General features: G+C 43.8%; 1 protein-coding gene across 4 annotated transcripts in view; it reads right to left on the reverse strand.

Annotated features, from left to right (window-relative positions):
- Positions 1 to 27,460, reverse strand: part of LOC134343979 (heme transporter FLVCR2-like) — a 250,933-nt gene that overhangs the window by 120,150 nt on the left and 103,323 nt on the right. For all 4 annotated transcript variants that reach the window (XM_063043005.1, XM_063042996.1, XM_063043023.1 and 1 more), the window contains exon 5: positions 12,859 to 12,962. In XM_063043005.1, coding sequence (XP_062899075.1) covers positions 12,859 to 12,962 — 104 coding nt within the window. The remainder of the gene's footprint in view (positions 1 to 12,858; positions 12,963 to 27,460) is intronic.

Genomic DNA, 27,460 nt, shown 5'->3' on the forward strand with positions numbered 1-27,460 from the left:
CTTGTCCATTGTTAGCTTTCACATTGTAAATCTCAAGGCTACCCATCATTAGCAGATTTTTCATCAACAGTATGCAGTTTAGTGCTTTTTTTGAAACTACAACTTGATTTCTTAGCCTTTTTTCTTCCCTGCATAGCTCATTTATTTTTGTCTGATGACATGCTCTTTGTATGGGTCCTACTTTGTTGCATTCTCTGCAAGTTTCAGCTTTAAACCTGCATTGGTCTGGTATATGTGAGCCCCTGCACAATGGTAACAGGAAGATTGTTCCCGATGTTGGGGAAGTCCAGAACGAGGGGCCACAGTTTGAGGATAGAGGGGAAGCCTTTTAGGACCGAGATGAGGAAAAACTTCTTCACACAGAGAGTGGTGAATCTGTGGAATTCTCTGCCACAGGAAACAGTTGAGGCCAGTTCATTGGCTATATTTAAGAGGGAGTTAGATATGGCCCTTGTGGCTAAAGGGATCGGGGGTATGGAGAGAAGGCAGGTACAGGGTTCTGAGTTGGATGATCAGCCATGATCATACTGAATGGCGGTGCAGGCTCGAAGGGCCAAATGGCCTACTCCTGCACCTATTTTCTATGTTTCTACATAACACAATTTGTTCTGCCAGACCGGTTTCTGTTTAGACATTGCAACTTTGTTCACACTCACTTTCATTCTTGACTGCAACTCAATTACGACTCTGTCTATTGTTTCCATTGATACAATTATTTCAACTGCTCCTTCAAATGTAAATTACACCAGTGGTCCCCAACCACCGGGCCGCAAAGCATGTGCTACCGGGCCTTGAGGAAATGATACTATTTGGCGATATGAAATAATACGAGTCAGCTGCACCTTTCCTCATTCTCTGTCATGCACTGTTGAAATTGAAATAACCTACCAAATCATACCAAATAACAAATAAAACCTAAAATAACACTAACATATAGTAAAAGCAGGAATGATATGATAAATACACAGCCTATATAAAGTAGAAATAATGTAACAGAGAAGATGGGGTTGGGGGCATACCGTAAGTTCAAGAAATCGATGTTCATGCCATCATGTTAGAGGCTACCCAGACGGAATATAAAGTGTTGTTCTTCCAATGTAAGTGTGGCCTCATCACGACATTGGAGGACATGGATAGACATATTAGAATGGGAAAGGGAAGTAGAACTAAAATGGGTGGCTACTGTGAGATCCTGCTTTTCCTGGCAGATGAAGCATAGGTGCTTGGCGAAGCAGTCTCCCAATCTACGCTGGGTCTCATCGATATACAGGAGGCCAAACCAGGAGCACCGGACACAGTATGTGACCCCAACAGATTCACGAGTGAAGTGTCGCCTCACCTGGAAGGACTGTTTAGGGCCCTGAGTGCTAGTGAGGGAGGAGGTGTAGAGGCAGGTGTAGCCCTTGATCCACTTGCAAGGATAAGTGCCAGGAGGGCGATTAGTGGGGAGGGATGAATGGCCAAGGGAGTCACGTAGGGAGTGGTCCCTGTGGAAGGCAGAAAGTGGGGGAGGGGAAGGAAAGATGTGCTTGCTGGTGGGATCCTGTTGGCGATGGTGGAAGTTTTGGAGAATTATGCATTGGATGCAGAAGATGGTGGTGTAGTACTTCATCTCTCCCCCTTCAGATTTCACCGATTACCTTGTGTTTTTCTCTCCACTCCCCCCGCCATCAGCTTTTTTTCTCCACTCCTGCCGAAGGACCTCGGCCCGAAATGTTGACGGTTTTTTTCCCATAGATGCCGCCTGGCCTCTTAGTACATCCAGCATATTGAGTGTGTTGCTTGGATTTCCAGCACCTGCAGAGTTTCTCTTGTTATCCAACTTCCCATGCACATTGATATCTTACGTGCCCTTTCCTTGGCTTTTATGCAGTCCTGAGCTCACCTTGCCTAGCCCTGCGATTTGAGAACTATTGCTTCTGTGGGGAATATCTATCCTGTGCCTTGTCAACTATTCCCAGAAATTTCAGAAACCTCTGCTCTGCCGTCATCTGTGCGAGTAACCATCTCCGATCCACTTGGGCAAGCTCCTCTTTCATTGTCTGTTATTCCCATTATTCCATTGTGATACTGATACGTATGACTTACGCTTCTCTCTCTCAGATTGTAGTAAGAATTCAATCATATTATGCTCACTGTCTCCTAAGGGTTCCTTTACATTAAGCTCCCTAATAAGACCATAAGCAGAGTTGGGCCATTGGTCCCTTTGAGTCTGCTCTCACATTCATTCGGGGCTGATCCTTTGCCCCCTCGTCAACCCCATAGCCCGCACGTCTCCTCTCAACTTTTGATTCCACGTCCAATCAAGAACCTATCAATCTCTGCCTCTGCATTTGATAAGGTACCCTATGCACGGCTTATTGAGAAAGTAAGGAGGCATGCGATCCAAGGGGAAATTGCTTTGTGGATCCAGAAATGGCTAGCCCACAGAAGGGTCATATTCTGCATGGAGGTCGGTGACCAGTGGTGTGCCTCACAGATCTGTTCTGGGACCCCTACTCTTCGTGATTTTTATAAGTGATCTGGATGATGAAGTGCAGGGACGTTGTGGATAGTGTGGAGGGCTGTCAGAGGTTACAGCAGGACATTGATAGGATGCAAAACTGGGCTGAGAAGTGGCAGATGGAGTTCAACCCAGATAAGTGTGAGGTGGTTCATTTTGGTAGGTCAAGTATGATGACAGAATATAGCATTAATGGTAAGACTCTTGGCAGTGTGGAGGATCAGAGGGATCTTGGGGTCTGAGTCCATAGGACACTCAAAGCAGCTGCGCAGGTTGACTCTATAGTTAAGAAAGCATACGGTGTAATGACCTTCATCAACTGTGGGATTGAGTTTAGGAATCGAGAGGTAATGTTGCAGCTATATAGGACCCTGGTCAGACCCCACTTGGAGTACTGTGCTCAGTTCTGGTCACCTCACTAGAAGAAGGGTGTGGAAACTATAGAAAGGGTGCAGAGAAGATTTACAAGGATGTTGCCTGGACAGGGGAGCATGCCTTATGAGAATAGGTTGAGTGAACTTGGACTTTTTCCTTGGAGTGACGGAGGATGAGAGGTGACCTGATAGAGGTGTATAAGATGATGAGAGGCATCGATTGTGTGAATAGTCAAGAGGCTTTCTCCCAGGGCTGAAATGGCTAATACGACAGGGCTATGGGTAACTCGAGGTAATTTCTAAAGTAAGTACATGTTTGGCATAGCGTTGCGGACTGAAGGGCCTGTATTGTGCAGCAGGTTTTCTATGTTTCTATGGTAGAGGGATAAGTAGTGTTGAGGAAATAGGTAGGCTGCAGAGGGGCTTGGACAGATTAGGGGAATGGGCAAGAAAATGGCAAAATACAATGTTGGAAATTGCCTGGTCATGTACTTTAGTAGTAGAAATAAATGTGCAGACTATCTTCTAAATGGGTAGGAAACCCAAAAATCTGAGATGCAAAGGGACTTGGGAGTTCTTGTGCAGAACACCCTAAAGGTTAACTTGCAGGTCGAGCCGGTGGTGAGAAAGGCAAATACAATGTTATATTCATTTCAAGAGGTGTAGAAAAAAGAGCAGGGATGTGATGCTGAGGCTTTATAAGTCACTGGTGAGGCCTCACCTTGAGTATTGTGAATAGTTTTAGGCTCCTTATCCAAGAAAAGATGTAAACAACAGGAATTCTGCAGATGCTGGAAATTCAAGCAACATACATCAAAGTTGCTGGTGAACGCAGCAGGCCAAGTCCTGACGAAGGGTCTCGGCCTGAAACGTCGACTGCGCCTCTTCCTATAGATGCTGCTTGGCCTGCTGCGTTCACCAGCAACTTTGATGTATGTTCCAAGAAAAGATGTGCTGGCATTGGAGAGGGTTCAGAGGAGGTTCACAAGGATTATTCTAGGAATGAAAGGGTGACGATATGAGGAATGTTTGATAGCTCTTGGTCTGAATTGGCTAGAATTTAGAAGGGGGGGGGATCTCATTGAAACCTTTCGAATGTTGAAAGACCTCGACAGAGTAGATGTGGAAAGGATGTTTCCCATGGTGGGGGAGTACTAGGACAAGAGGGCACAGCCTCAGGATAGAGGGGAGTCCATTCAAAACAGGGATATGGAGAAATTTCTTTATCCAGAGGGTGGAAAATGTTTGGAATCTGTTACCATAGGCAAGTGTGGAGGCCAGGTCATTGGGTGTATTTAGAAACAGAGAAAACCTGCAGAACAATACAGGCCCTTTGGCCTACAAAGCTGTGCCGAACATGTCCTTACCTGAGAAATTACCTAGAGTTAAACATATCCCTCTATTTTTCTGAGCTCCATATAGAGGTCTGTGAGTGTCAGGGGGGCAGGAGTAAGTGTCATTGCTATTACAAACAATTAAGTGCTAGGCAAACTCAAAGGTATGAAGATGGATAAGTCACCCGGACAGATGGACTACATCCCAGAGTCCTGAGAGAGGTTGATGAAGAGATAACGAAAGTGTTGGTCATGATTCTGGCATGGTTCCGGAGGACTGGAAGATTGCAAATGTCACTCCACTCTTTGAGAAGGGAAGAATGCAAAAGAAAGGAAATTATAGGCTGGTTAGCCTAACCTCAGTGGTTGGGAAAGTGTTCAATTCTATTATTAAGTGTGAGGTTTTGGGGTACTTGAAGGCTAACGATAAAGTAGTCAAAGTCAGCAAGGTTCCTGCAAAGGGAAATCTTGCCTGTTAAATCTGTTAAGAGTTCTTTGAGAAAGTAACAAGCTGGGTGGACAAACGAGAGTCAGTGGATGTCATTTACTTGGATTTTCTGAAGGCGTTTGATAAGATGCCACATGGTGAGGCTGCTTAACAAGATTAAATCCTGTGATGTTACTGGGAAGTTTCTGGCGTGGATAGTGGAATGGCTGATAGGCAGGAGACAATGAGTTGGAATAAAAGGGGCCTTTTCTAGTTGGCTGCCAATGACTAGTGGTGTTCCTAGGGGTCAGTATTGGGATCACTGTTTTTCACATTGTTTGTCACTGATTTAGATAATGGAATTGATGACTTTGTGGCAAAGTTTGTAGAAGATACCAGGACAGGTGGAGGGGTAGGTAGTGCTGAGGAAGCAATGTGATTGCAGAAGGACTTATACAAATTGGAAGAATGGGTAAAAAAAAGTGACAGATGGAATAGAGTGTTGGGAAATGTATGATAATGTATTTTAGTAAAAGGAACAATTGTGCTGAATTCAAACATCAGGAGGTGCAGAGGGACTGCAGATTCCTTGTGCAAGACTCTCAGAAGGTTAATTTACAGGTTGACTCTTTGGTAAAAAAGGCAAATGCAATGCTGGCATTTATTACAAGGAAGAATAGAATGCAAGTCGGTAATGCTGAGGCTTTATAAGACAGTAGTCAGGCCGCACTTGCAGTATTGTCAACAGTTTTGGGCTAGATATCTCACAAAGGATATGTTGTCATTGGAGAGAGTCTGGAGGAGATTCTCGAGGATGATTCATGGAGTGAAGGGGGTTGACATATGAGCAGCGTTTTGCAGCTTCGGGCCTGTACTCACTGGAATTTAGAAGAATGCATGGGGATTTTATTGAAACTTACACATGTTCAAAGGACTTGATAAGTCAGATGTGGAGATGATGTTTCCTTTGGTGGGGGTATCCAGAACTAGAGGGTACAGCCTCAGAACTGAGGGGTGATCTTTTAGAACAGAGGTAAAGAGGAATTTTTTTAGCCAGAGAGTAGTGAATCTGTGAAATGCTCTGCCACGGACTGCAGTGGAGGCCAAGTTGATGGGTATGTTTAAAGCGGAAGTTGATAGTTTTTGATAGGTCAGGGCATCAAAGGATATGGTGAGAAGGCAGGTACGTTATACTTTATACTTTACTGTTGCCAAACAATTGGTACTAGAACGTACAATCATCACAGCGATATTTGATTCTGCGCTTCACACTCCCTGGATTACAAATAAATATTAAAAATAGTTAAAATTGGTAAATATTAAAACTTTAAATTATAACTCATAAATAGAAAATAGAAAAATGGGAAGTAAGGTAGTGCAAAAAAGCCAAGAGGCAGGTCTGGATATTTGGAGGGTACAGCCCAGATCCGGGTCAGGATCTGTTCAGCAGTCTTATCACAGTTGGAAAGAAGCTGTTCCCAAATCTGGCCGTACGAGTCTTCAAGCTCCTGAGCCTTCTCCCGGAGGGAAGAGGGACGAAAAGTGTGTTGGCTGGGTGAGTCGTGTCCTTGATTATCCTGGCAGCACTGCTCCAACAGCATGCGGTGTAAAGTGAGTCCACAGACGGAAGATTGGTTTGTGTGATGTGCTGCGCCGTGTTCACGATCTTCTGTAGCTTCTTTTGGTCTTGGACAGGACAACTTCCATACCAGGTTGTGATGCACCCTAGAAGAATGCTTTCTACAGCGCATCTATAAAAATTAGTGTGGGTTTTAGGGGACAGGCCAAATTTCTTTAGTTTTCTCAGGAAGTAAAGGCGCTGGTGGGCCTACTTGGCAGTGGACTCTGCTTGGTTGGACCAAGTCAGATCATTTGTGATATTGACCCTGAGGAACTTAAAGCTTTTGACCTGTTCCACTTGCGCACCACCAATGTAAATTGGGTCATGCGGTCCGCTACTCCTTCTGAAGTCAACAACCAATTCCTTCGTCTTGCTGATGTTGAGGGATAGGTTATTGCCTTCGCACCATGCCACCAGGTTCTTAATTTCCTCTCTGTACTCAAACTCATCATTACCCGAGATACGACCTACAATTGTTGTGTCATCAGCAGACTTATATATTGAGTTTGATGGAAGCTTGGCTACACAATCATGGGTGTACAGTGAGTACAGCAGGGGGCTGAGTACACAGCCTTGTGGGGCACCGGTGCTCAGAGTGATTGTAGAGGAGAGCTTGTCCCCTACTTTTACAGCCTGGGTCCTGTCTGTGAGGAAGTTGAAGATCCAGCTGCAGATCTGAGTGCTAAGGCCCAGGTTCCGGAGCTTAGGAATCAGTTTATTTGGAATGATGGTATTAAATCCCGATGGATCGAAAATCCCTCCGGTCGGATGGCACAGTCGGGAGTGGCAGGGGTGAGCCAGGTCTCGGTGAAACAGAATACACAGCAGTTCTGCATCTCCCTGCAGTAGGTGATCATCCACCTTGTTCTCTATGGCTTGCACATTAGCTAGTAGGATGGTGGGCATAGGGATCCTGAAGCCCTTCAGCTTCAATCTGACCAGCAGCCCAGCTCTTTTCCCACGCTTCCTCGGTAAGTAGTGCATCTTTCCAGGTTTCCATTGATGCAGTGTGTTGTCGGCGGCTCTTTGATGTTGGTGGACGCGTCCTGTGGGGATCGATCAGCGGGACGCGTCGTTGTGCGCTCTGGGTCAGGCCGAGTAACGGGGGAGGCTCCGCTGCCACTTCCAGCTGCCGGGGGCCTGGGCTGTCGATTGGGTCAGGACCCAAAGCCGACACTTAATCCCAGAGGGCCGGGCTCCTGGCTGAAACAAGTCCCTAAGCCGAGTCACGGTTGCGGAGGCCTCCGCTCCTCGGGCTCGATTTCCGAGGTTGGCGGCGGAGGCCTCACTTCCGGCAGCTGTGGTTGGCCACCAACGGGGGCTTTACGGTGGTCGCTCTGGGGAAGCGTCTGGGGCACCTTGAGGTCTCCGCCGTCACTTCTGTGTGGTCATCTGCTCTGGAGAGGTGCTGGTTGGAATGGGCTGTGTCTCCAAGCGCTCCAGCACGGTAGCAGACCACGGGTCTCCGGGAACGTGGTGCGCCTTGCTGGTCAGGTCCAGGTGCGGTCCGGAGTTTAAGAAGCAATTCTGGTGCAGTGGTCTCCAGCTAGGTCAGTAGCTTCGCCAGGGTGTTGTTGATCTTGATCTTGCTGGATTGGAGGTTTAGAAGGGTTTCTCAGGTATAGGATAGTGGAGAGGGCAGTTTGCTCGGGAGAGCACGCGCAGAGTCGCCAGTTACCGGCGACATCTTTATCATCTTTAATGGAGTTAATGATGGTATATGGAGTTGAGTGGGATCTAGGATCAGTCATGATGGAATGGTGGACCAGAATCGATGGACTGAATGGCCTAATTCTGCTCCTTTGCCTTATGGTCTTCTGATCTTAATTTGCAGGTTGAGTCTGTGGTGAGGAAGGTTCACATTCATTTCACGAGCACTAGAATTTAAACACAATGATGTCATGTTGAAACTTCATAAAGCATTGGCGAAGCTTCACTTCGAGTACTGTGAGCAGGTTTGGGCCCCTTATCTTAGAAAGGAGGTGATGAAACTGGAGAAAGATCAAAGGAGATACAAAAAAATGATTCCAGGATTGACTGGTTTGTCATATGAAGAGCGTTTGATGGCTCTGGGCCTGTATTCACTGCAATTCAGAAGAAAGAGGGGTGACCTCATTGAAACCTATTGAATGGTGAAAGGCCTTGATAGAGTGGATGTGGAGAGGATGCTTCCTATGGTGAGAGAGTCTGCGACAAGAGGACACAGCCTCAGAATGGAGGGGCAATCTTTTGGAATAGAGATGAGGAGGAATTTCTTTAGCCAGAGAGTGATGAATCTGTGGAATTCCTTGCCACAGGTATCTGTGGATATTTAAGGCAGAGGTTGATAGAGTCTTGATTGGTCAGAGCATGAAGGGATATGGGGAGAAGACAGGAATTAGGGCTGAGACAAATATTGGATGAGCCATGATGAAATGGTGGATCAGAGTCGATGGGCCAAAGGGGCTAATTCTGCTCCTGTGTGTCATGGAAAGTTTAATATTCCATCTACAACAGCTGGTGGGACACATCTGACTCTCAAGCACCACGTCTGCAAGGGTGGATGCCCTCGAATATAATACAGATCCTCACCATCAGGGCAAACAACTGCCTCTCAGAGCCCTTAAGTGAGGTGTAGTGTTGTGGCAAATAGCATCAGAGAAGCAGTGTAAGCCACTTGACACCTGGAAACGCTCAGCAGCCTCCAAACTCTGGCAATAACTTCACTCCATGGTTTTCTCCTCAAAGGTGGAAACTAGTGCTCTCAGCTCACAAGCTGTGTACTTGAGCTAAAGCTGCTGGCAGCTGCATTACAAAAACTGGTCATTTCAGACTGAGTCAGAGTAATTTCTTCACTCAGAGAGAGGTTTGTGAATCTTCGGAACTCTCCCCACAGAGAGGGATTAATGTATGTCATTGATTATATTGAAACTAAATAAACTTTTGTGCACTCAAGCAAAAGGAGTCAGTGGGAATTAGGTGGGAGATGAGCCATGATCTAACTGAATGGTGGAGCAGTTGGAGGCATTGCATGAGTGTATTCTGCACCCGGTTCCTGTGCTCTTAAAGCTGTGTAACTCGTCAGCCTTTTGGTGTTTTCCAACAACTAGTTTGTGGTCACTGTCTTTGTCCTTGATCACAGTGAGATCTGACTTTAGATACGGTAGTCTTATAGACCAGCTCATTATCTATTTATATACGTGTTCACAAATTTGTGGTTGCTACTGGCTGGGTCAACATTTCTTGCCCATTTCAAGTCACCCTAGTCCAAGGGACTTGGTAGGTTATTTCAGAGTCAGCACATCACATGCAAGGTTAGGATAGTGAAGTCACATTGCTGAACCAATTCTGTCATTTTCACGGTCACGATGGTCCTGTATTTCCATATTTAGTCAGATATGTACAGTTCAACTTCCCAGCTGCTGTTTGGATTTTGAACTCAAGCATCTGGGTCCTGCTCGAGTAATTTAATTACCATGCTCCTGTTAACAATTAACCAAAGCCTTTCTTTGATGAGGGTGTACTATCAGTGCACCCTTTTCCATTTTTATCAGGAAGACAGGAATGTGTACCACTGGTACATTAAGAAAGACCAATATCATCTTTCCCAGACAAGATGGCATACATTCCTTACAGCTGTTAAGGATTTTGAAGTATCCAGTTTCTTCCCATAGTTAAGTACCTTATGCCAAAGTAATGGTTAAACATTCGTTGAGACTCATGAAGTCTGTTAACTTGTGGTGCTAGCACCATTACCAGGATGTATCTGGCTTTGAAAAGCTTGGACCTTTGCACTTTGGACTAAGTAAAGCTACAGGAAAAACAATGAAGTATGCTAATTACAATGAATGCTAAAATGGAGGTTGTTGAGAGATGGGAATAGGTGATGCAGCTCTTAGTTCCAAGGTAGTGAGGTTGGAGTGAGTAAGAAGCAGTGTTTCATTGCTGAGGTGAGTGGTAGATTTCAAAATCACTTCTCAGAGATAGAACACAGACTGTTCAGTTTCTCTAGGAATTTAGGTTTCTAGATTTGCAAAGATTTTTCACTTACTTATGCAGAACATAGAACATAGAACATAGAATAGTACAGCACAGTACAGGCCTTTCGGCCCACAATGTTATGCCAAACCTCAAACCCTGCCTCCCATATAAGCCCCCACCTTAGATTCCTCCATATACCTGTCTAGTAGTCTCTTAAACTTCACTAGTGTATCTGCCTCCACCACTGACTCAGGCAGTGCATTCCACACAACAACCACTCTCTGAGTAAAAAACCTCCCTCTAATATCCCCCTTGAACTTCCCACCCCTTACCATAAAGCCATGTCCTCTTGTATTGAGCAGTGGTGCCCTGGGGAAGAGGCGCTGGCTATCCACTCTATCTATTCCTCTTATTATCTTGTACACCTCTATCATGTCTCCTCTCATTCTCCTTCTCTCCAAAGAGTAAAGCCCTAGCTCCCTTAATCTCTGATCATAATGCATACTTTCTAAACCAGGCAGCATCCTGGTAAATATCCTCTGTACCCTTTCCAATGCTTCCACATCCTTCCTATAGTGAAGAGACCAGAACTGGACACAATACTCCAAGTGTGGCCTAACCAGAGTTTTATAGAGCTGCATCATTACATCGCGACTCTTAAACTCTATCCCTCGACTTATGAAAGCTAATACCCCATAAGCTTTCTTAACTACCCTATCCACCTGTGAGGCAACTTTCAGGGATCTGTGGACATGTACCCCGAGATCCCTCTGCTCCTCCACACTACCAAGTATCCTGCCATTTACTTTGTACTCTGCCTTGGAGTTTGTCCTTCCAAAGTGTACCACCTCACACTTCTCCGGGTTGAACTCCATCTGCCACTTCTCAGCCCACTTCTGCATCCTATCAATGTCTCTCTGCAACCTTTGACAATCCTCTACACTATCTACAACACCACCAACCTTTGTGTCGTCTGCAAACTTGCCAACCCACCCTTCTACCCCCACATCCAGGTCATTAATAAAAATCACGAAAAGTAGAGGTCCCAGAACAGATCCTTGTGGGACACCACTAGTCACAATCCTCCAATCTGAATGTACTCCCTCCACCACCACCCTCTGCCTTCTGCAGGCAAGCCAATTCTGAATCCACCTGGCCAAAGTTCCCTGGATCCCATGCCTTCTAATTTTCTGAATAAGCCTACTGAGTGGAACCTAGTCAAATGCCTTACTAAAATCCATATAGATCACATCCACTGCACTACCCTCATCTATATGCCTGGTCACCTCCTTAAAGAACTCTATCAGGCTTGTTAGACACGATCTGCCCTTCACAAAGCAAATCACAAAGAAGGACTGATATTTATTTGACCAATTCTAACCATGAAGACTGTTTAAGATACTTACATGTAACGTCCAGTTTAAGCTCTGTGGTTATGGGAACAAGTTTCTCCTCAAGTGCAGCAAAAATCAAAACAAGAGTAAATGAAATGCTTACAATGGAGAACAACAGCATATAACCCTATTCTTAGCAAAGTGCCTAACCCTTCATGTTTATACTATATATGACAATAGGAAACAAATTACACATGGACCCAGCACACAGATTAGACATGGCTTGCTATGATCCAGTGTTCACAATTGCTATGAGTGTTTTCAGCCACTTTCCACTGATACAGGTGGAAGTAATACGTAACTCTGGCCACAGTTACAATGTCAAGGATACACACGAATGACACAGCAAAGGTTGCCACAGACTGATACAACGTTACTTCACCTACCTTTTCCAATTTTAAACAACTAATGGAAATTAGAAAAATTGTTTTTTAAAGCACCTGGTATTTAAAGCACTACAGTCTGGTAGTTATAATAACAGTAAACATCCCAGTGGAGCAGATCAATTTCCAAACTTAGCAAACTCTGAAAAATATAGCCTGCCCCAGCGAAAGGAAAGTGCTAACACATGTACAGAACCAGGATTGCCGCAAGAGTTGATTAACATCAGCCCTGTTAGTCTGAGATGACGTACTCACAGGGAAACCAGTCTCAGAATAGCGAACCTGCACAGAAGGAACTAACAATTCACTGACTCCCAGTATTTGGGACTTCTGTACCTTTTCATGTAGGGCACAGGCCAGGGATGTGCTGAAAGGAGTTACAAGTAACCTGGCCATCAGGGAAGTACAACGGACAATGTGCATAATTCGTCATCACACAATATTGTCAATTGTCAAGATAATATTGCTTCTTTATAGAATTACAGAATTTTACAGCAGAGGATGAGGTCTATTGGTCCAACTCGCACAGCAGCCAAACTGGCCTTGTGTTAATCCCACTGCTCTTCAAACAGTCATCTTGTCATGGTAGTATAGACTCATTCTCCCAGTTTGTGCACTTCAGGCTAGAATATTCTGTGCTGACCAATTAAGTACCTAGTCTGGCCAGGAACTGTCTTCCTCCCTCTATTAAAAGTAAGAGAACCATTGTGGGTTTGTTGTCCTCCTGCACTTCTAATGATCTCGGTGGTTAATCCCATGATCTTTCTTTCCCTTCCCCAGAGTTGTGGGCAGTAATTAGACAATAGATTTTGTTTTCAGAATGAAAGAGAACAGTGGAGAGCTGTTTGGGGTGAACTCTTACTTGTATGTTTGAGTTTTATCCAACCAGATTCCGCAGATAATGGAGCCAACCATTCCGGAAACCACGATAGTGAGGCCAATCCTCCCTGCATTCAGTTCTTCACCCTGAGAAACAGATAGTTATTAGTGAGCTTCCTCAGGTTATTACACGAGAAACATTTCCATCTGGTGGATGACTACAGCTGCAGGGACGGTTCACATTCATTTACCACACATACACAAACTGGTCTGCACTCACACTTGCTAAAAACCATCAACATTGACTCTAAAACAAGGTTCATTCCAAAAACAAAAAAAAAATTAGCATCTGGATTATTTCTGTCTTCAGTTATTCCTGCTGAAAATTAATATCTTCAGAGTTCAATCCAAAAGGTTAAGTCTCTTCAAGATTAATTGGGTTAAATATCTTCAGCAGAGAAATATGAGCAGATACATCTGCAAGGATAGTTTCCTTGAGTTTGTCTACTTTTTGAACATCTCAGACCATTGACATTCAAACAGCAGCTGTGGGAGCAAACGCCAAAGCACTTTGCACTGTCATTCTAATACAGTATTTTCTTAAGACAGCACTTTCAAAGTGCTTCAAAATATAAAAGAACACCACAAAGTTTATAACTGGTCACAAATGTCTCAAAGACAAATTGTACCCATCCAGTTAAATGATGTAAAAAGTACAGATTAAGCTAGCAAAGCACTAGGTCTCTTTTCTGGTACATTACACAAGGCCTTACTGAAAAAATATCATCACTCCCAAACAAATGGACATATTGAGTTTGGACAAGACCTGCTGGACTGATCTACTGAACGGATCTATTGGTTCAACTGGACTCACAAATGAACATATGGTAAGGCTCTTGGCAGTGTGGAGGATCACAGAGGTCTTGAGGTCCATTTCAAAGCTATTGTGCAGGTTGACAGTGTTGTTAAGAAAGTGTATGGTATATTACTATTCATCAACCATGGAATTGAGTTCAAAAGCCGTGAGATAATGTTACAGCTATATAAGACCTTAGTCAGACCCAACTTAGAGTACTATGTTCAGTTCTGGTCACCTCACTACAGGAAGGATGTGGATACTATAAAGCGAGTGCAGAGGAGATTTATAAGGATGTTGCCTGGATTGGAGAATGTGCTTTAAGAGAACAGGTTGAGTGAACTCGGCCTTTACTCCTTGGAGCGGCGGAGGATGAGAGGTGACCTGATAGAGGCGTACGAGATGATGAGAGGCATTGATCGTGTGGATAGTCAGAGGCATTTTCCCAGGGCTGAAATGGCTAACACAAGGGTGCATAGTTTTAAGGTGCTTGGTAGTAGGTACAGAAGGGATGTCAGGGGCAAGTCTTTCACACAGAGTGGTGGGTGCATGGAATACACTGCTGGCGATGGTGGTGGAGGTGGATACAATGGGGTCTTTTCAGAGACTCGTAAATAGGTATGTGGAGCTTAGAAAAATAGAGGGCTATGTGGTGGAGTAATACTATGCAGTTTCTAGAGTAGGTTACATAGTCGGCACAACATTGTGGTCCGAAGGACCTCTAATGTGCTGTAAATTTCTATGTTCTACATCGGTTTGGACGTAATATATTGAACTGACAAATGGACAAACTTGGGTTTAGATGATATCTGTCTGATTGAGGTTGGCCAAACTAAAAAGCATAATGTGGCAATGATGTGGTAAAATAGAGCAAAGTTTCATCAGATTACACTATGGTGCACGCTGCCAATCTCAACCATACTCCAGTGTCGAGTGAACAGCAGAAGCCAAAGAGCTGGCCAGAATAAAGGCAGGAGGAAAGACTGTGGGATAACTATCTCAGACTCCAGTCATGAACATCCCAACAGCCAAATGAAAAGGAAGGACAAAGAGTATCTAGAGGCATGGTGCCCAGGGACCCAGTAGAAACACCTTTGTACATAAGAGGGGCCATTTGGCCCACATTTCCCATTCTGCCCTATAATAATATCACACATGACAAACTGGGTCATTTTAAAATGAAGCTTCCAATTGCAGGGTCTTTCAGTCTGATCAAGTTGAAGAGCTTTTAGTTATTTGGTCTTGAGGATCCCTCTGACATTTGGCAGATCACACTGCACCTTGACCGTCTTCCCTTGCAAAACACTGGAATTAATCTGATAGCCATCCCTCAGAGGTGGGAGGCAGCACCTACTTTCTGAAATGGGAATAATATGCACTCAGAGCTAAACCCATGAACATTCTTCATTCCTTAAATGTTATCAATCCACTTGCATCACAGAAATAAAGTTGTGTTAACACTAGGAAAACTAACAAGCAAAAAGTTTGGAATCAGAAATCCCTCCAATATTTCACTAAGTAAAACACAAGACTTAGTAAGAATGATAAATTGCATCAGGTTATAATGTGGTAACTGGATCAGCAAATTTGCTGATGACACCAAGATTGAGGTGGACAGCAAGGAAGTCTATCAAAGCAGGATCTGAACCAGCTGGAAAAACAGGCTGAAAAATGGCTGATAGTTCTTACACAGCGAATGAAAGGGCACTGAGGACTGCGGCTGAACAAAGGGATCTGGGAATACAGATCCATTATTCATTGAAAGTGGTGGCACAGGTTGGTAGGGTCATAAAGAAAGCTTTTGGCATGATGGCCTTCGCAAATCGAAGTATTGAATAAAGGACATGGGATGTTATGTTGGAGTTGTATTAGACATTGGTGAGGCCTAATTTGAAGTAATATGTGCAGTTTTGGTCACCTACTTACAGGAAAGATGCAAATAAGGTTGGAAGAGTACAGAGAAAATTTACAAGGATGTTGCTGAAATTGGAGGACCTGAGTAATAAGGTCCTCAAGTCGCATGGGGACTAGGTTAGGAGTTTACTCCTTGGTACGTAGAAGCTTGAGCAGAGATTTGACAGAGATGTACAAAATTATGAGAGGTATAGATGGGGTAAATGCAAACAGGCCCTTTTCACTGAGGTTGGGTGGGACCACAACTACAGGTCACGGGTTAAGGGTGAAAGGTGAAAAGTTTAAAGGGAACATGAGGGGAAATCCCTTCATTCAGAGGGTCATGAACTGCCAGCACAAGTGGTGCACTTGAGCTCCATTTCAACATTTAAGTGAAGTTCAGATGGGTACATGGATGGCAGGGTATGGAGGGCTGTGGTCCGGGTACAGGTTGATAGGACCAGGCACCTTAAACAGTTTGGCATGGACTAGATGGGCAAAAGGGCCCATGTTTGTGTTGTATTTTTCTATGACTCCGTAATCTCTTTTAGAAAGGAGGAGTTTGGCAGCTTTCATGAAGGGGAATCTAGGCCAAAAATAAAACTTCTAGTTATGTGATCTTCATTAAATTTTATTCAGTTTAGATCCTACTGATTGGTTATAACCTGGCTGGTTGGAGAAGCAGACAGGAGCTTTGTGCATACATGCAAGCTAAGTAACTAGTAACTAGTTTCTTCTCTCACTATGCCTTTTAATTTTTTTCTTTATTATCAGTCCCGTGTGTTTTTGATGCCATTCATTATAGTACTGTGGTGGTTTGGTTACCATGTGTATATTCTGACTTTTGGACTAAATTGACTTCAGGATGTCTGTAAAAACAGAAACTGTTTGTTACCCGGGGATGGCAGTAACAGGGGAAGCTTCTAGCCCAAAGACACTAATAGGCAGTCCTGACCATGGTGTAGAGAGAGAAGATCCTGGTATTGCTGACTCACGGTTTTCCAGGGTGACAGACTACTCCTGTGGTATGCCAGAATGAAGAAGAATCATATTTGAATTAATTCACCATAAACAAATTTACTTTTAAAACACACAGCTCCTGTAAAGTACAGTTAAATATCTATGCTTTGATTTGGATTCTAAACCATTGTAGGGTATTAAAAAAAATCTATTCCATTTGGTTGATTTGAGCTTGGTATTCATCCTGGCTCTTTCAGGTTTTATCACTTACAAATGAATTTGAATTCAATGAACCATTTCATCACTTCCTACCGGAGTTCTTCCAGCTGCGTTGTACGTCTGTAGGAACCAACACAGTAGTACTGTACTCCAGCTACCCGGCATCCGCTGGAAGAATCTGTTTACTGGGTAAGATGACACTATCATTTTGTACAATATACGGATGTCCCAAACAGACACTCAGGAGTTGCAGTACAAATTGTAGTCACATTAATTAAGCTGAAATAATGAAGACATTAGATTGCTGTATTTAAAATTCCAGCAGCACCAAATCTCAGACTGTTAACAATAGGCTGCAGCACCTCTCAATGCTGCTTTGCAGGTAGCTGACAGAATATGCAAGAAAGGCCAGCACCAGCCCTGAACGAGATTTCCTTCCATTACTATCAGCGAGCATCTCTTACCCACCAGGCTTCTCCTCAAGATTGAACAATCGAAGTGGAGAAATTAGTGGGAAATGCCAGCACAATCTCTAAGGCTTTGATTGCGTGGTACAGCACACAGATACACCAGCGTGTCTCAGAGTGCACCGGCTGCTCTGTATTTCACTATGTTAGGGCAGATGGCAGAATTGCAGAGGAAAAGGATTGACAAAGGCAGAAGAAACTTGTCCTCATGACTCATTCGATAACATTCATCAGATAAATTATGATCAACGTTAACATTCTGGTTTCCCTACAAGTTGTAGCAAATGCATCAAGAGCAAAATGCTGAGATTGTAACAGTAACATTTACACAAATTAATAATGTTTACACATTTCCATCTATACATCCTGAGACTGGTTTGCTATAATGTAGATGTATAATGCTCCCAAATCTATTTGTAGACCAGAAGAATATTATCCTGTTATTGGTAATTATTGGATTATCATTCCTTCATTGGTAATAACAGTGCATAGGACATTAACCCATCGAACACAGGAGGTCCATTGGATGAGGGAGGAAATGACCATCAGCATATACAACTGAAAACAGTGCGCACACACACGCTCACTCAAACAGCAGCAGGACAGTTTACTAGACTGAGTCACTGGAGATTGTAGCACATATCAAGCTCTCTCGGATAAAGTGTGCAATTTGAGTGGCTGCAGAAACCAAACATCAGTGGTGCCTGACAGAAGCTGTTCAGTTCTTCAGCCTCCGACAATTCCATCCAAATAAATTGGGATTGATCAATCAAGTCTGGAAATCTGAATATTGAGAGATGAAACATGCACCAAGTCTTTCTCCAATGTGAAAGGACTGTTTGTAATGGTGATGTTCAATCAAGGGGAATAAATTCTAAAGGTGAAAAAAACCAATCAACTTATCAGAGTGAAGCAGTGTGTGGTGGGGTGAAAACGATCTTTGATACTACTGAAATCGACAGAGGTTGAAGAATTTTGCTGCTGAAAAGTTCTCAAAGATAAAAAAAATGAGAAGCACAGAAATAATGAATGGCACTAATGTGCCTTCATGAGTCCCTGCTGAAATAACAGGTCATTTGGATGAATAAGGAAAATGGACAGACCTTGAGGAGATGATGATTTTGTTAAACCAATAAGATTAGTAATGATTAGATACAGAAAGTGGAACAGCTAGTAAAAGAATATCTTCACTTTTGACAAGTTGGGTTACTTTGTGAAACAGCATAACATTGGCAAAAACAGTCGAGTATTTCAACAGAAGAGTTAGAATAAGGCCATAAAACATAGGAGTAGAGTTAGGCCATTCAGCTCTTCAAATCTGCTCTGCCATTCGATCATAACTATTTATTTCTCTCTCTCTCCCCCCCATTCTCCTCTCTTCCCCATCCCCCCCCCATTTGTAACCTTTAATACCCACACTAATCAAGAATCTATCAATCTCTGCTTTAAGTATACCGAATTGCTTGGCCTCCACAGCCGTCTGTGGCACTGAATTCCATAGATTCAGCACCCTCTGGTTAAAGGAACTATTCCTCATCTCAATTCTAAGGAGATGTTCTTGTATTCTGAAGCTGTTCCCTCTGGTCATGGGCTTCACCACTACTGGAAACATCAACTCTATCTTGGCCTTTCAATATTTTGATAGGTTTCAATGAGATTCCCCAGCGCATTCTTCTAAACTCCAGTGACTACAGGCTCAGAGCCATCCAATGCGCTTCATATATTAACCCTTTCATTCCTGGGGTCATTCTGCTAAATATACTCCAGACCCACTCCAACACCAGCGCATCCTTTCTTATATATGGGGCCAAAATCTGCTCATAGTAATCCAAATATGGTCTCACAAATGCCTTATACAGCTTCGGAATTACACCCTTGGTCTTATAATCTAGTCTTATCAAAATTAATGTTAACATTGTGTTTGCATTCCTGACTACAAAAGGAGTTGGTGAAGAATGTGCAGAAAAGGAAGCTGGAATATGCCGGGCACTTGTTAACATAGAACATAGAGTTAGTACAGCACAGAACAGGTCCTTCGGCCCACAATGTTGTGCCGACCCTCAAACCCTGCCTCCCATATAAGCCCCCACCTTAGATTCCTCCATATACCTGTCTAGTAGTCTCTTAAACTTCACTAGTGTATCTGCCTCCACCACTGACTCAGGCAGTGCATTCCACACACCAACCACTCTCTGAGTAAAAAACCTTCCTCTAATATCCCCCTTGAACTTCCCACCCCTCACCTTAAAGCCATGTCCTCTTGTATTGAGCAGTGGTGCCCTGGGGAAGAGGCGCTGACTATCCACTCTATCTATTCCTCTTATCATCTTGTACACCTCTATCATGTCTCCTCTCATTCTCCTTCTCTCCAAAGAGTAAAGCCCTAGCTCCCTTAATCTCTGATCATAATGCATACTTTCTAAACCAGGCAGCATCCTGGTAAATCTCCTCTGTACCCTTTCCAATGCTTCCACATCCTTCCTATAGTGAGGTGACCAGAACTGGACACAGTACTCCAAGTACTTAAGATGTGGTGGGCCGCAGAAATTGTTATTGGAAGGGATGACAGAAGGAAAGAGGGAAAGAGGAAGGCAGCGAACCACTTGGTACGATAATGTGAGGCAATGGACTGGGCTGAGATACGCTGAGGCCAGGAAAATAGCGCGAGATCGAAGAAGACGGAGGTGCACAGCCGCCAACTCCGGATTGGGGACGGCACCCACTGACTGACTGACTGACTACAAATTAAACTTTAGAGAAACCTGCACTCCCAAGTCCCTTTGCATATCCGATTTCTGAATTATCTCAACATTTTAAAAAATGTCTTTATTCCTTCTACCAAAGTGTATGACCATACTCTTCCTACACTATATTCCAACTGGCACCTCTTTGCTTATTCTCCCAATCTGTCCAAGTCCTTCTGCAGGCTCCCTGCTTCCTCAACACCATCTCCCTTCTCCCTATGTTTGTATCAGCTGCAAATTTAGCCACAAAACTAAAATTCTGTCATCTAGATCATTTAAATATAATGTGAAAAGTTGCAGATCCTAATTGAACATCACTAATTCCTGGCAGCCAATCAAAAAAAGCCCCCTTTATTCACACTCTCTGTCTTCTGCCAGTCAGCCAATCTTCTAGCCATACAAGCAACTTTTCTGTAATACCATGGGCTCCTATCTCAAGTATGGCACCTTCTCAAAGGCCTTCTGGAAATCCAAGTAAACAACATCCACTGATCTCTTTTACCTGTTATTTCCTCAAATAATTGCAACAGATTTATTAGGCAAGATCTCCTCTTAAGGAAACGATGGCAATTTCACCCCTGTTTTATTGTGTGCTTCCAAGTACCATGAAATCTCATCCTTAATAACGGACTCCAACATCTTCCATTCCACTGAAGTCAGGCAAACTGGCCGATCATTTCCGTTCCTCTGCCTCCCTCCCTTCTTAAAGAGTGGAATGACATTTGTGATTTTCCAGTCCTCTGGAACTATTCCAGAATCTAGTGATTCTTGAAAGGAACACTAGAACAAATGAGGTGCTTATGGAGTACAGGAAATGCAAGAGAACACTTAAAAAAGAAATCAAGAGGGCTAAAAGAAAGCACAAAGTTGTCCCAGCAGACAAGGTGAAGGAGAATCCTAAGAGATTCTACAGATATGTTAAGAGCAAAAAGATTGCAAGGGACAAAATTGGTCTTCTGGAAGACCAGAGTGGTAATCTATGTGGAGAAAAAAAAAAGATGTGAAAGAAATGGCATTCTTTGGAGAGACGAATACAGAGTTCATAGAAGTGAGGCAAAGTGGCATCAACTTCATGGACCCTGTTACAGATTACAGAGAAGGAGGTGTTTGCTACCCTGAGGTAACTCAGTGTGGATAAATCCCCAGGGCCTGACATGGTGCTCCCTCCGACCCTACGGGAGGCAAATGAAGAAATTGCCGGAGTCCTGGCAGAGACATTTAAAACATCCTCAGTGAAGAGAGAGATACCAGAGAATGTTGTTCCGCTGTTTAAAAAAAGGCCCTAAACGTAAACCAGGAAATTATATGCCAGTGAGTGTGACATCAGTTGTGGGAAAGTTATTGAAAGGTAATCTAAGGGATCAGATATAGACGTGGACTGATTAAGGATAGACAGCATGGCTTGTGTGTAGTAGGTTATACCTAACTAATCTGATAGACTTTTTCGAGGAAGCTACCAGGAAAGTGGATGAAGGTAAGGCAGTGGAAGTTGTCTACAGGAACTTTCCTAAGGCACTTTACAAGGTCCCGCATGGGAAGCTGGTCAAGAAGGTTCAGTCACTCAGCATTCCAGGATGAGGTAGTAAATTGGATTAGACATTGGCTTTGTGGGAGAACCCTGAGAGTGGTAATAAATGGTTGCCTCTCTAGTGGAAGCCTGTGACTAGTGATGTGCTGCAGGGATCAGTTCTGGGTCCTTTGTTACTTGTCATCTATATCAGTGATCTGGATGATAATGTGGTTAATGGATCAGCAAATTTGTGGATGACACCAAGACTGGAGGTGGACAGTGAGGAAGGCTATCATGGCTTGCAGATGGTATTTAATACAGACAAGTACGAGGTTTTGCACTTTGGTAGAACCAGCAGGGTAGGTCTTACACAGTGAATGGTCGGGCACTGAGGAGTGTGGTGGAACAAAGGGTTCTGGTAATACAGGTACATAATTCATTGAAAGTGGCATCACAGGTAGATAGGGTTACAAAGAAAACTTTTGGTACATTGGCCTTCATAAATCAATGTATTGAGTACAGAAGATGGGATATTATGTTGAAGTTGTACAAGATGTTGGTGAGGCTAAATTTGAGGTATTCTGTGCAGTTTCGGTCACCTATCTACAGGAAAGATGTAAACAAGGTTGAAAGAGGGCAGAGAAAATTTACAAGGATGTTGCCGGGTCAGGAGAACCTGAGTTCTAAAGAAACATTGAATCAGTTAGGACTGTATTAGAACGTAAAAGATTGAGAGGAGATTTGATAAGGGTTATATAAAATTATGAGGGGTATAGATCGGGGAAATGCAAACAGGCTTTTTCCACTGAGGCTCCTCTGGAATCTCTCCAATGACAACACATCCTTTCTGAAATACAGGGCCCAAAACTGTTGGCAATACAGCAAGTGCAGCCTGACTAGTGTCTTATAAAAACTCAGCATTATCTCCTTGTTTTTATATTCTATTCCCCTTGAAATAAATGCCAACATTGCATTTGCCTTCTTTACCGCAGACTCAACCTGTAACTTCACCTTCTGGGAGTCTTGCACAAGGACTCCTAAGTCCCTTTGCATAAGACCATAAGATTTAGGAGCAGAAGTAGGCCATTCGGCCCATTGAGTCTGCTCTGCCATTCAATCATGGCTGATCCAATTCTTCCAGTCATCCCCACTCCCCTGCTTTCACCCCATACCCTTTGATGCCCTGGCTAATCAAAAACCTACCTATCTCTGCCTTAAATACACCCAATGACTTGGCCTCCACAGTCACTCGTGGTAACAAATTCCACAGAGTTACCACCCTCTGACTAAAGTAATTTCTCTGCATCTCAGTTCTAAATGGACATCCTTCAATCCTGAGGTCGTGCCCTCTTGTCCTAGAATCCCCTACCATGGGAAATAACTTTGCCAGATCTAATCTGTTCAGGCCTTGTAACATTTGGAATGTTTCTATGAGATCCCCCATCATTCTCCTGAACTCCAGGGAATACAGCCCAAGAGCTGCCAGATGTTCTTCATACAATAACCCTTTCATTCCTGGAATCATTCTCGTGAATCTTCTCTGACCCCTCTCCAATGTCAGTATATCCTTTCTAAAATAAGGAGCCCAAAACTGCACACAGTACTCCAAGTGTGGTCTCATGAGTGTCTTATAGAGCCTCAACATCACATCCCTGCTCTTATATTCTATACCTCTAGAAATGAATGCCAACATTACATTTGCCTTCTTCACAACTGACTGAACTTGGAGGTTAACCTTCAAGGTATCCTGCACACGGACACGCAAGTCCCTTTGCATCTCTGCATTCTGAATTCTCTCCCCATCTAAATAATAGTCTGCCTGTTTAGTTCTTTCACCAAATTGCATGACCACACACTTTCCAACATTATATTTCATTTGCCATTTCTTTCCCATTCCCCTAAACTATTTAAGTCTCTCTGCAGGCTTTCTGTTTCCCCAACACCACCCACTCCTTCACCTGTCTTTGTATTATCAGCAAATTTAGCCACAAATTGATTAATACCGTGGTGCAAATACTGACCCCTGTGGAACTCCTCTGGTAACCAGCAGCCAGTCAGAATAGGATCCCTTTATTCCCACTCTCTGTTTTCTGCCAACCAGCCAATGCTCCACCCACACTAGTAACTTCCCTGCAATTCCATGGGATCTTATCTTGCTGAGCAGCTTCATGTGCGGCACCTTGTCAAAGGCCTTCTGAAAATCCAAGTACACCACATCTACTGCATCTCCTTTGACTACCTTTCTTGTAATTTCCTCAAAGAATTGCAGTAGGTCTGTCAGGCAGGATTTTCCTTTCAAGAAACCATACTGGCTTTGGCCTATCTTCCCATTTGCCTCCAGGTATTCCGTAATCTCATCCTTAACAATTGATTCCAACTTCTTCCCAACCACTGATGTCAGGCTAACAGGTCTATAATTTCCTTTCTGCTGCCTCCCACCCTTCTTAAATAGCGGAGTTACATTTGACCAATGCATCTGTTATCTCTTCAGCAACCTCTCTCAGGACTCTGGGATGCAGTCCATCTGGTCCAGATGACCAGATCCACCTTAAGACCTTTGAATTTGCTGAGCACTTTTTCCTTTGTAATAGCAATGGCTCTCACTCCTGCTCCCTGACACTCACAGACCTCTGGCGCACTGCCAGTGTCTTCCACAGTGAAGACAGATGCAAAGTACCCTTTAAGTTCATCTGCCATTTCTTTGTCCACCATTACTACCTCACCAGCATCATTTTCCAGTGGTCTAATATCAACTTTCATCCCCCTATTATTCTTTAGATAACTGAAAAATCTTTTGCTATCTTGTTAAATATTATGGCTAGTATGCCCTCATATTTCATCTTTTCCCTTAGATCTTTTCTTAGTTACCTTTTGTTGGATTTTAAAAACATAGAAAACCTACAGCACAATACAGGCCTTTCGGCCCACAAAGCTGTGCCGAACATGTCCTTACCTTAGAACTACCTAGGCTGACCCATAGCCCTCTATTTTTCTAAGCTCCATGTACCCATCCAGGAGTCTCTTAAAAGATGCTATCGTTTCCGTCTCCACCATCGCCGCTGGCAGCCCATTCCACGCACTCACCACTCTCTGCGTAAAAAAAAATTACCCCTGATATCTCCTCTGTACCTACTTCCAAGCACCTTAAAACTATGCCCTCTTGTGCGAGCCATTTCAGCCAGGGAAAAAGCCTCTGACTATCCACATGATCAATGCCTCTCATCATCTTATATACCTCTATCAGGTCACCCCTCATCCTCTGTCGCTCCAAGGAGAAAAGGCCGAGTTTACTCAACCTATTCTCATAAGGCATGCTCCCCAATCCAGGCAACATCCTTGTAAATCTCCTCTGCACCCTTTCTATGGGTTCCACCGTCCCTCCTGTAGTGAGGTGACCAGAATTGAGCATAGTACTCCACGTGCGGTCTGACTAGGGTTCTATATAGCTGCAATATTAGGGTCCTAACCTCTCAGCTCTTAAAATCAATCCCACTGTTGATGAGGGCCAATGCACCATATGCCTTCTTAACCACAGTCAACCTGCATAGCAGCTTTGAGTGTCCTATGGACTCAGACCCCAAGATCCCTCTAATCCTCCACACTGCCAAGAGCCTTACCATTAATGCTATATTCTGCCATTATATTTGACCTACCAAAAATGAACCATCTCACACTTATCTGGGTTGAACTCCATCTGCTACTTCTCAGCCCAGTTCTGCATCCTATCAATATTCCACTGTAACCTCTGACAGCCCTCCACACTATCCACAACACCCCCAACCTTTCTGTTACCAGCAAATTTACTAACCCATCCCTCCACTTCCTCATCCAGGTCATTTATAAAAATCACGAAGAGTAAGGGTCCCAGAACAGATCCCTGAGGCACACCACTGGTCACCGACCTCCATGCAGAACATGACCCGTCTACAACCACTCTTTGCCTTCTGTGGGCAAACCAGTTCTGGATCCACAAAGCAATGTCCCCTTGGATCCCATGCCTCCTTACTTTCTCAATAAGCCTTGCTGAAATCCATATACTTAAACTTCCCAATCATCCAACTTGCCACTCACTTTTGCTACCTTACATGCCCTTTTTTGGCTTTTATACAGTCCTTAACTTCCCTTGTCAGCCATGGTTGCTCATCCCTGCCATTTGAGAAATTCTTCTCTGTTGGACAAATTTACCCTGCGCCTTGTGAACTACTCCCAGAAACTTCAGCCATCTCTGCTCTGCCACAGTACCGTCCTCCAATCCACCTGCCTCTGTATTTCGCTTCTTTCCATTGCAATACTGATACGTGTGACTTGTGCTTCTCCCTCACAAATCGCAGTATGAATTCAATCATATTATGATCACTGCTTCCTAAGGGTTCCTTTACCTTAAGCTCCCTAATAAGATCTGGGTTATTACACAACACCCAATCTAAAATAGCCTTTCCCACAGTAGGATCAAGCACAAGCTGCTCTAAAATGGCATCTTGTGGGCATCCAACAAATTCCCACTCTTGTGATCCATCTTCTTTTTTCAAATGCTATGTGCCTTCCAAATGTCCAACTTCAGTCCTTCATTCTTCGCCCATTTGAATCTTGCCTCAGTAGTTCAATTTAACCCTTTGCTCTGTTCTCCCTTCCCTCTCCTGAGTCACCCATTATCTGCCTCCTGTAGCCTTGAGGTGACGACCTCCCTGTAGCTCCTGTCTATCATGCCTTACTTTCCCTAACAAGCCAAAGGTCGTCGAGCTGCAGCTCCAGTTCCCTAACTCGGTCTCTAAGGAGCTGCATCTCGATGCATAGGGTGCAGATGTTGCCATCAGGGATGCTTGGCATCTCCTGGAAAACCCATATCAGAATACTGGCACTGTAGACATACCCTCTGTTCTCTCAGGATTAAAATAAGAAATGAGGAATGAACCCAGGCTCCGAAATCTGAATCTGTGTAATGCAGTTATAATTATATTGGATCAATAGGCCTGCCATCTGGCAGGTGGTGAGAACCGCGTAGAGCTCATGTTAAAACACTAAGACAGGAAGCCTACTTCAATTCATCAGGGGATAAACTTTAAGTACAGCAGTGGCATTTAATGTATTGATTTTAGTTAATTATCAACTGAACATGAAACACTTCTCCATAGAGACTGGGCATCTGCTGGTGCTTACACATTTCAAACCAGCCGCAGGAGGGGGCAGTGCTTGCAACACCACATGGTAACAATGAGAAACCAAGGACAACAGGTCTGTCCATGCTCCACAACACAACTTCTTTCTATACTCCAGTCAGTGACAGCAGCTAATTTTGTTCTCAACAAATCAAAAACATTATTTGTGACCGAATCAGCTCAGCTGCCCTATGCCAACCTTTATGTCCAATGTGAGCCTTCACCTTTCATATCACATGAGCACATTCTCCAATTCCTTTCTCTACCACATCCTAATCCAGCTTCCCTTAAAAGCATTCATCAAGGCAGACTCAGAGTAATATGGCCTGGAAGCAGACAATTAAATCAAATCTATCCATGCTGACCACTAAACTAGTCACATTTGCCTGTAGGAACACTCACAATGCGCTGGAGGAACTCAGCAGGTCAGTCAGCATCAGTTGAAAAGATTAGTCGACGTTTCGGGCCGAAACCCTTCGTCAGGACTGAAGGAAGAACTTTGGGGAGGGTTTGAAGAATGCTGGTAGTTGAAAAAGACAGTAATTTGAAAGACAAAGGGGTGGGGGAGGGGAAGCAGGGAGGTGATTGGCAGGAGAACAGCATCTGCAGATTATTTTGTGTTCACATTTGCCTGTATTTGACCCACATCTCTCTAAATCATGGGTTCCCAACCAGGACTCCATGACATAAAATAGGTTAGGAATCTTTCCTGTCCATGTTCTTATCTAAATGTCAATTAAATGCTACTTTGTACCTGCCTCATCTACTTTCTCTGACATCTTACTATGCAAATTCTCTGCCTTTAAATCTCCATCCACACCTTAAACCTGTGCCCACTGG

This window comes from Mobula hypostoma, chromosome 1, assembly GCF_963921235.1.
Source record: "Mobula hypostoma chromosome 1, sMobHyp1.1, whole genome shotgun sequence".
Taxonomy (NCBI): domain Eukaryota; kingdom Metazoa; phylum Chordata; class Chondrichthyes; order Myliobatiformes; family Myliobatidae; genus Mobula; species Mobula hypostoma.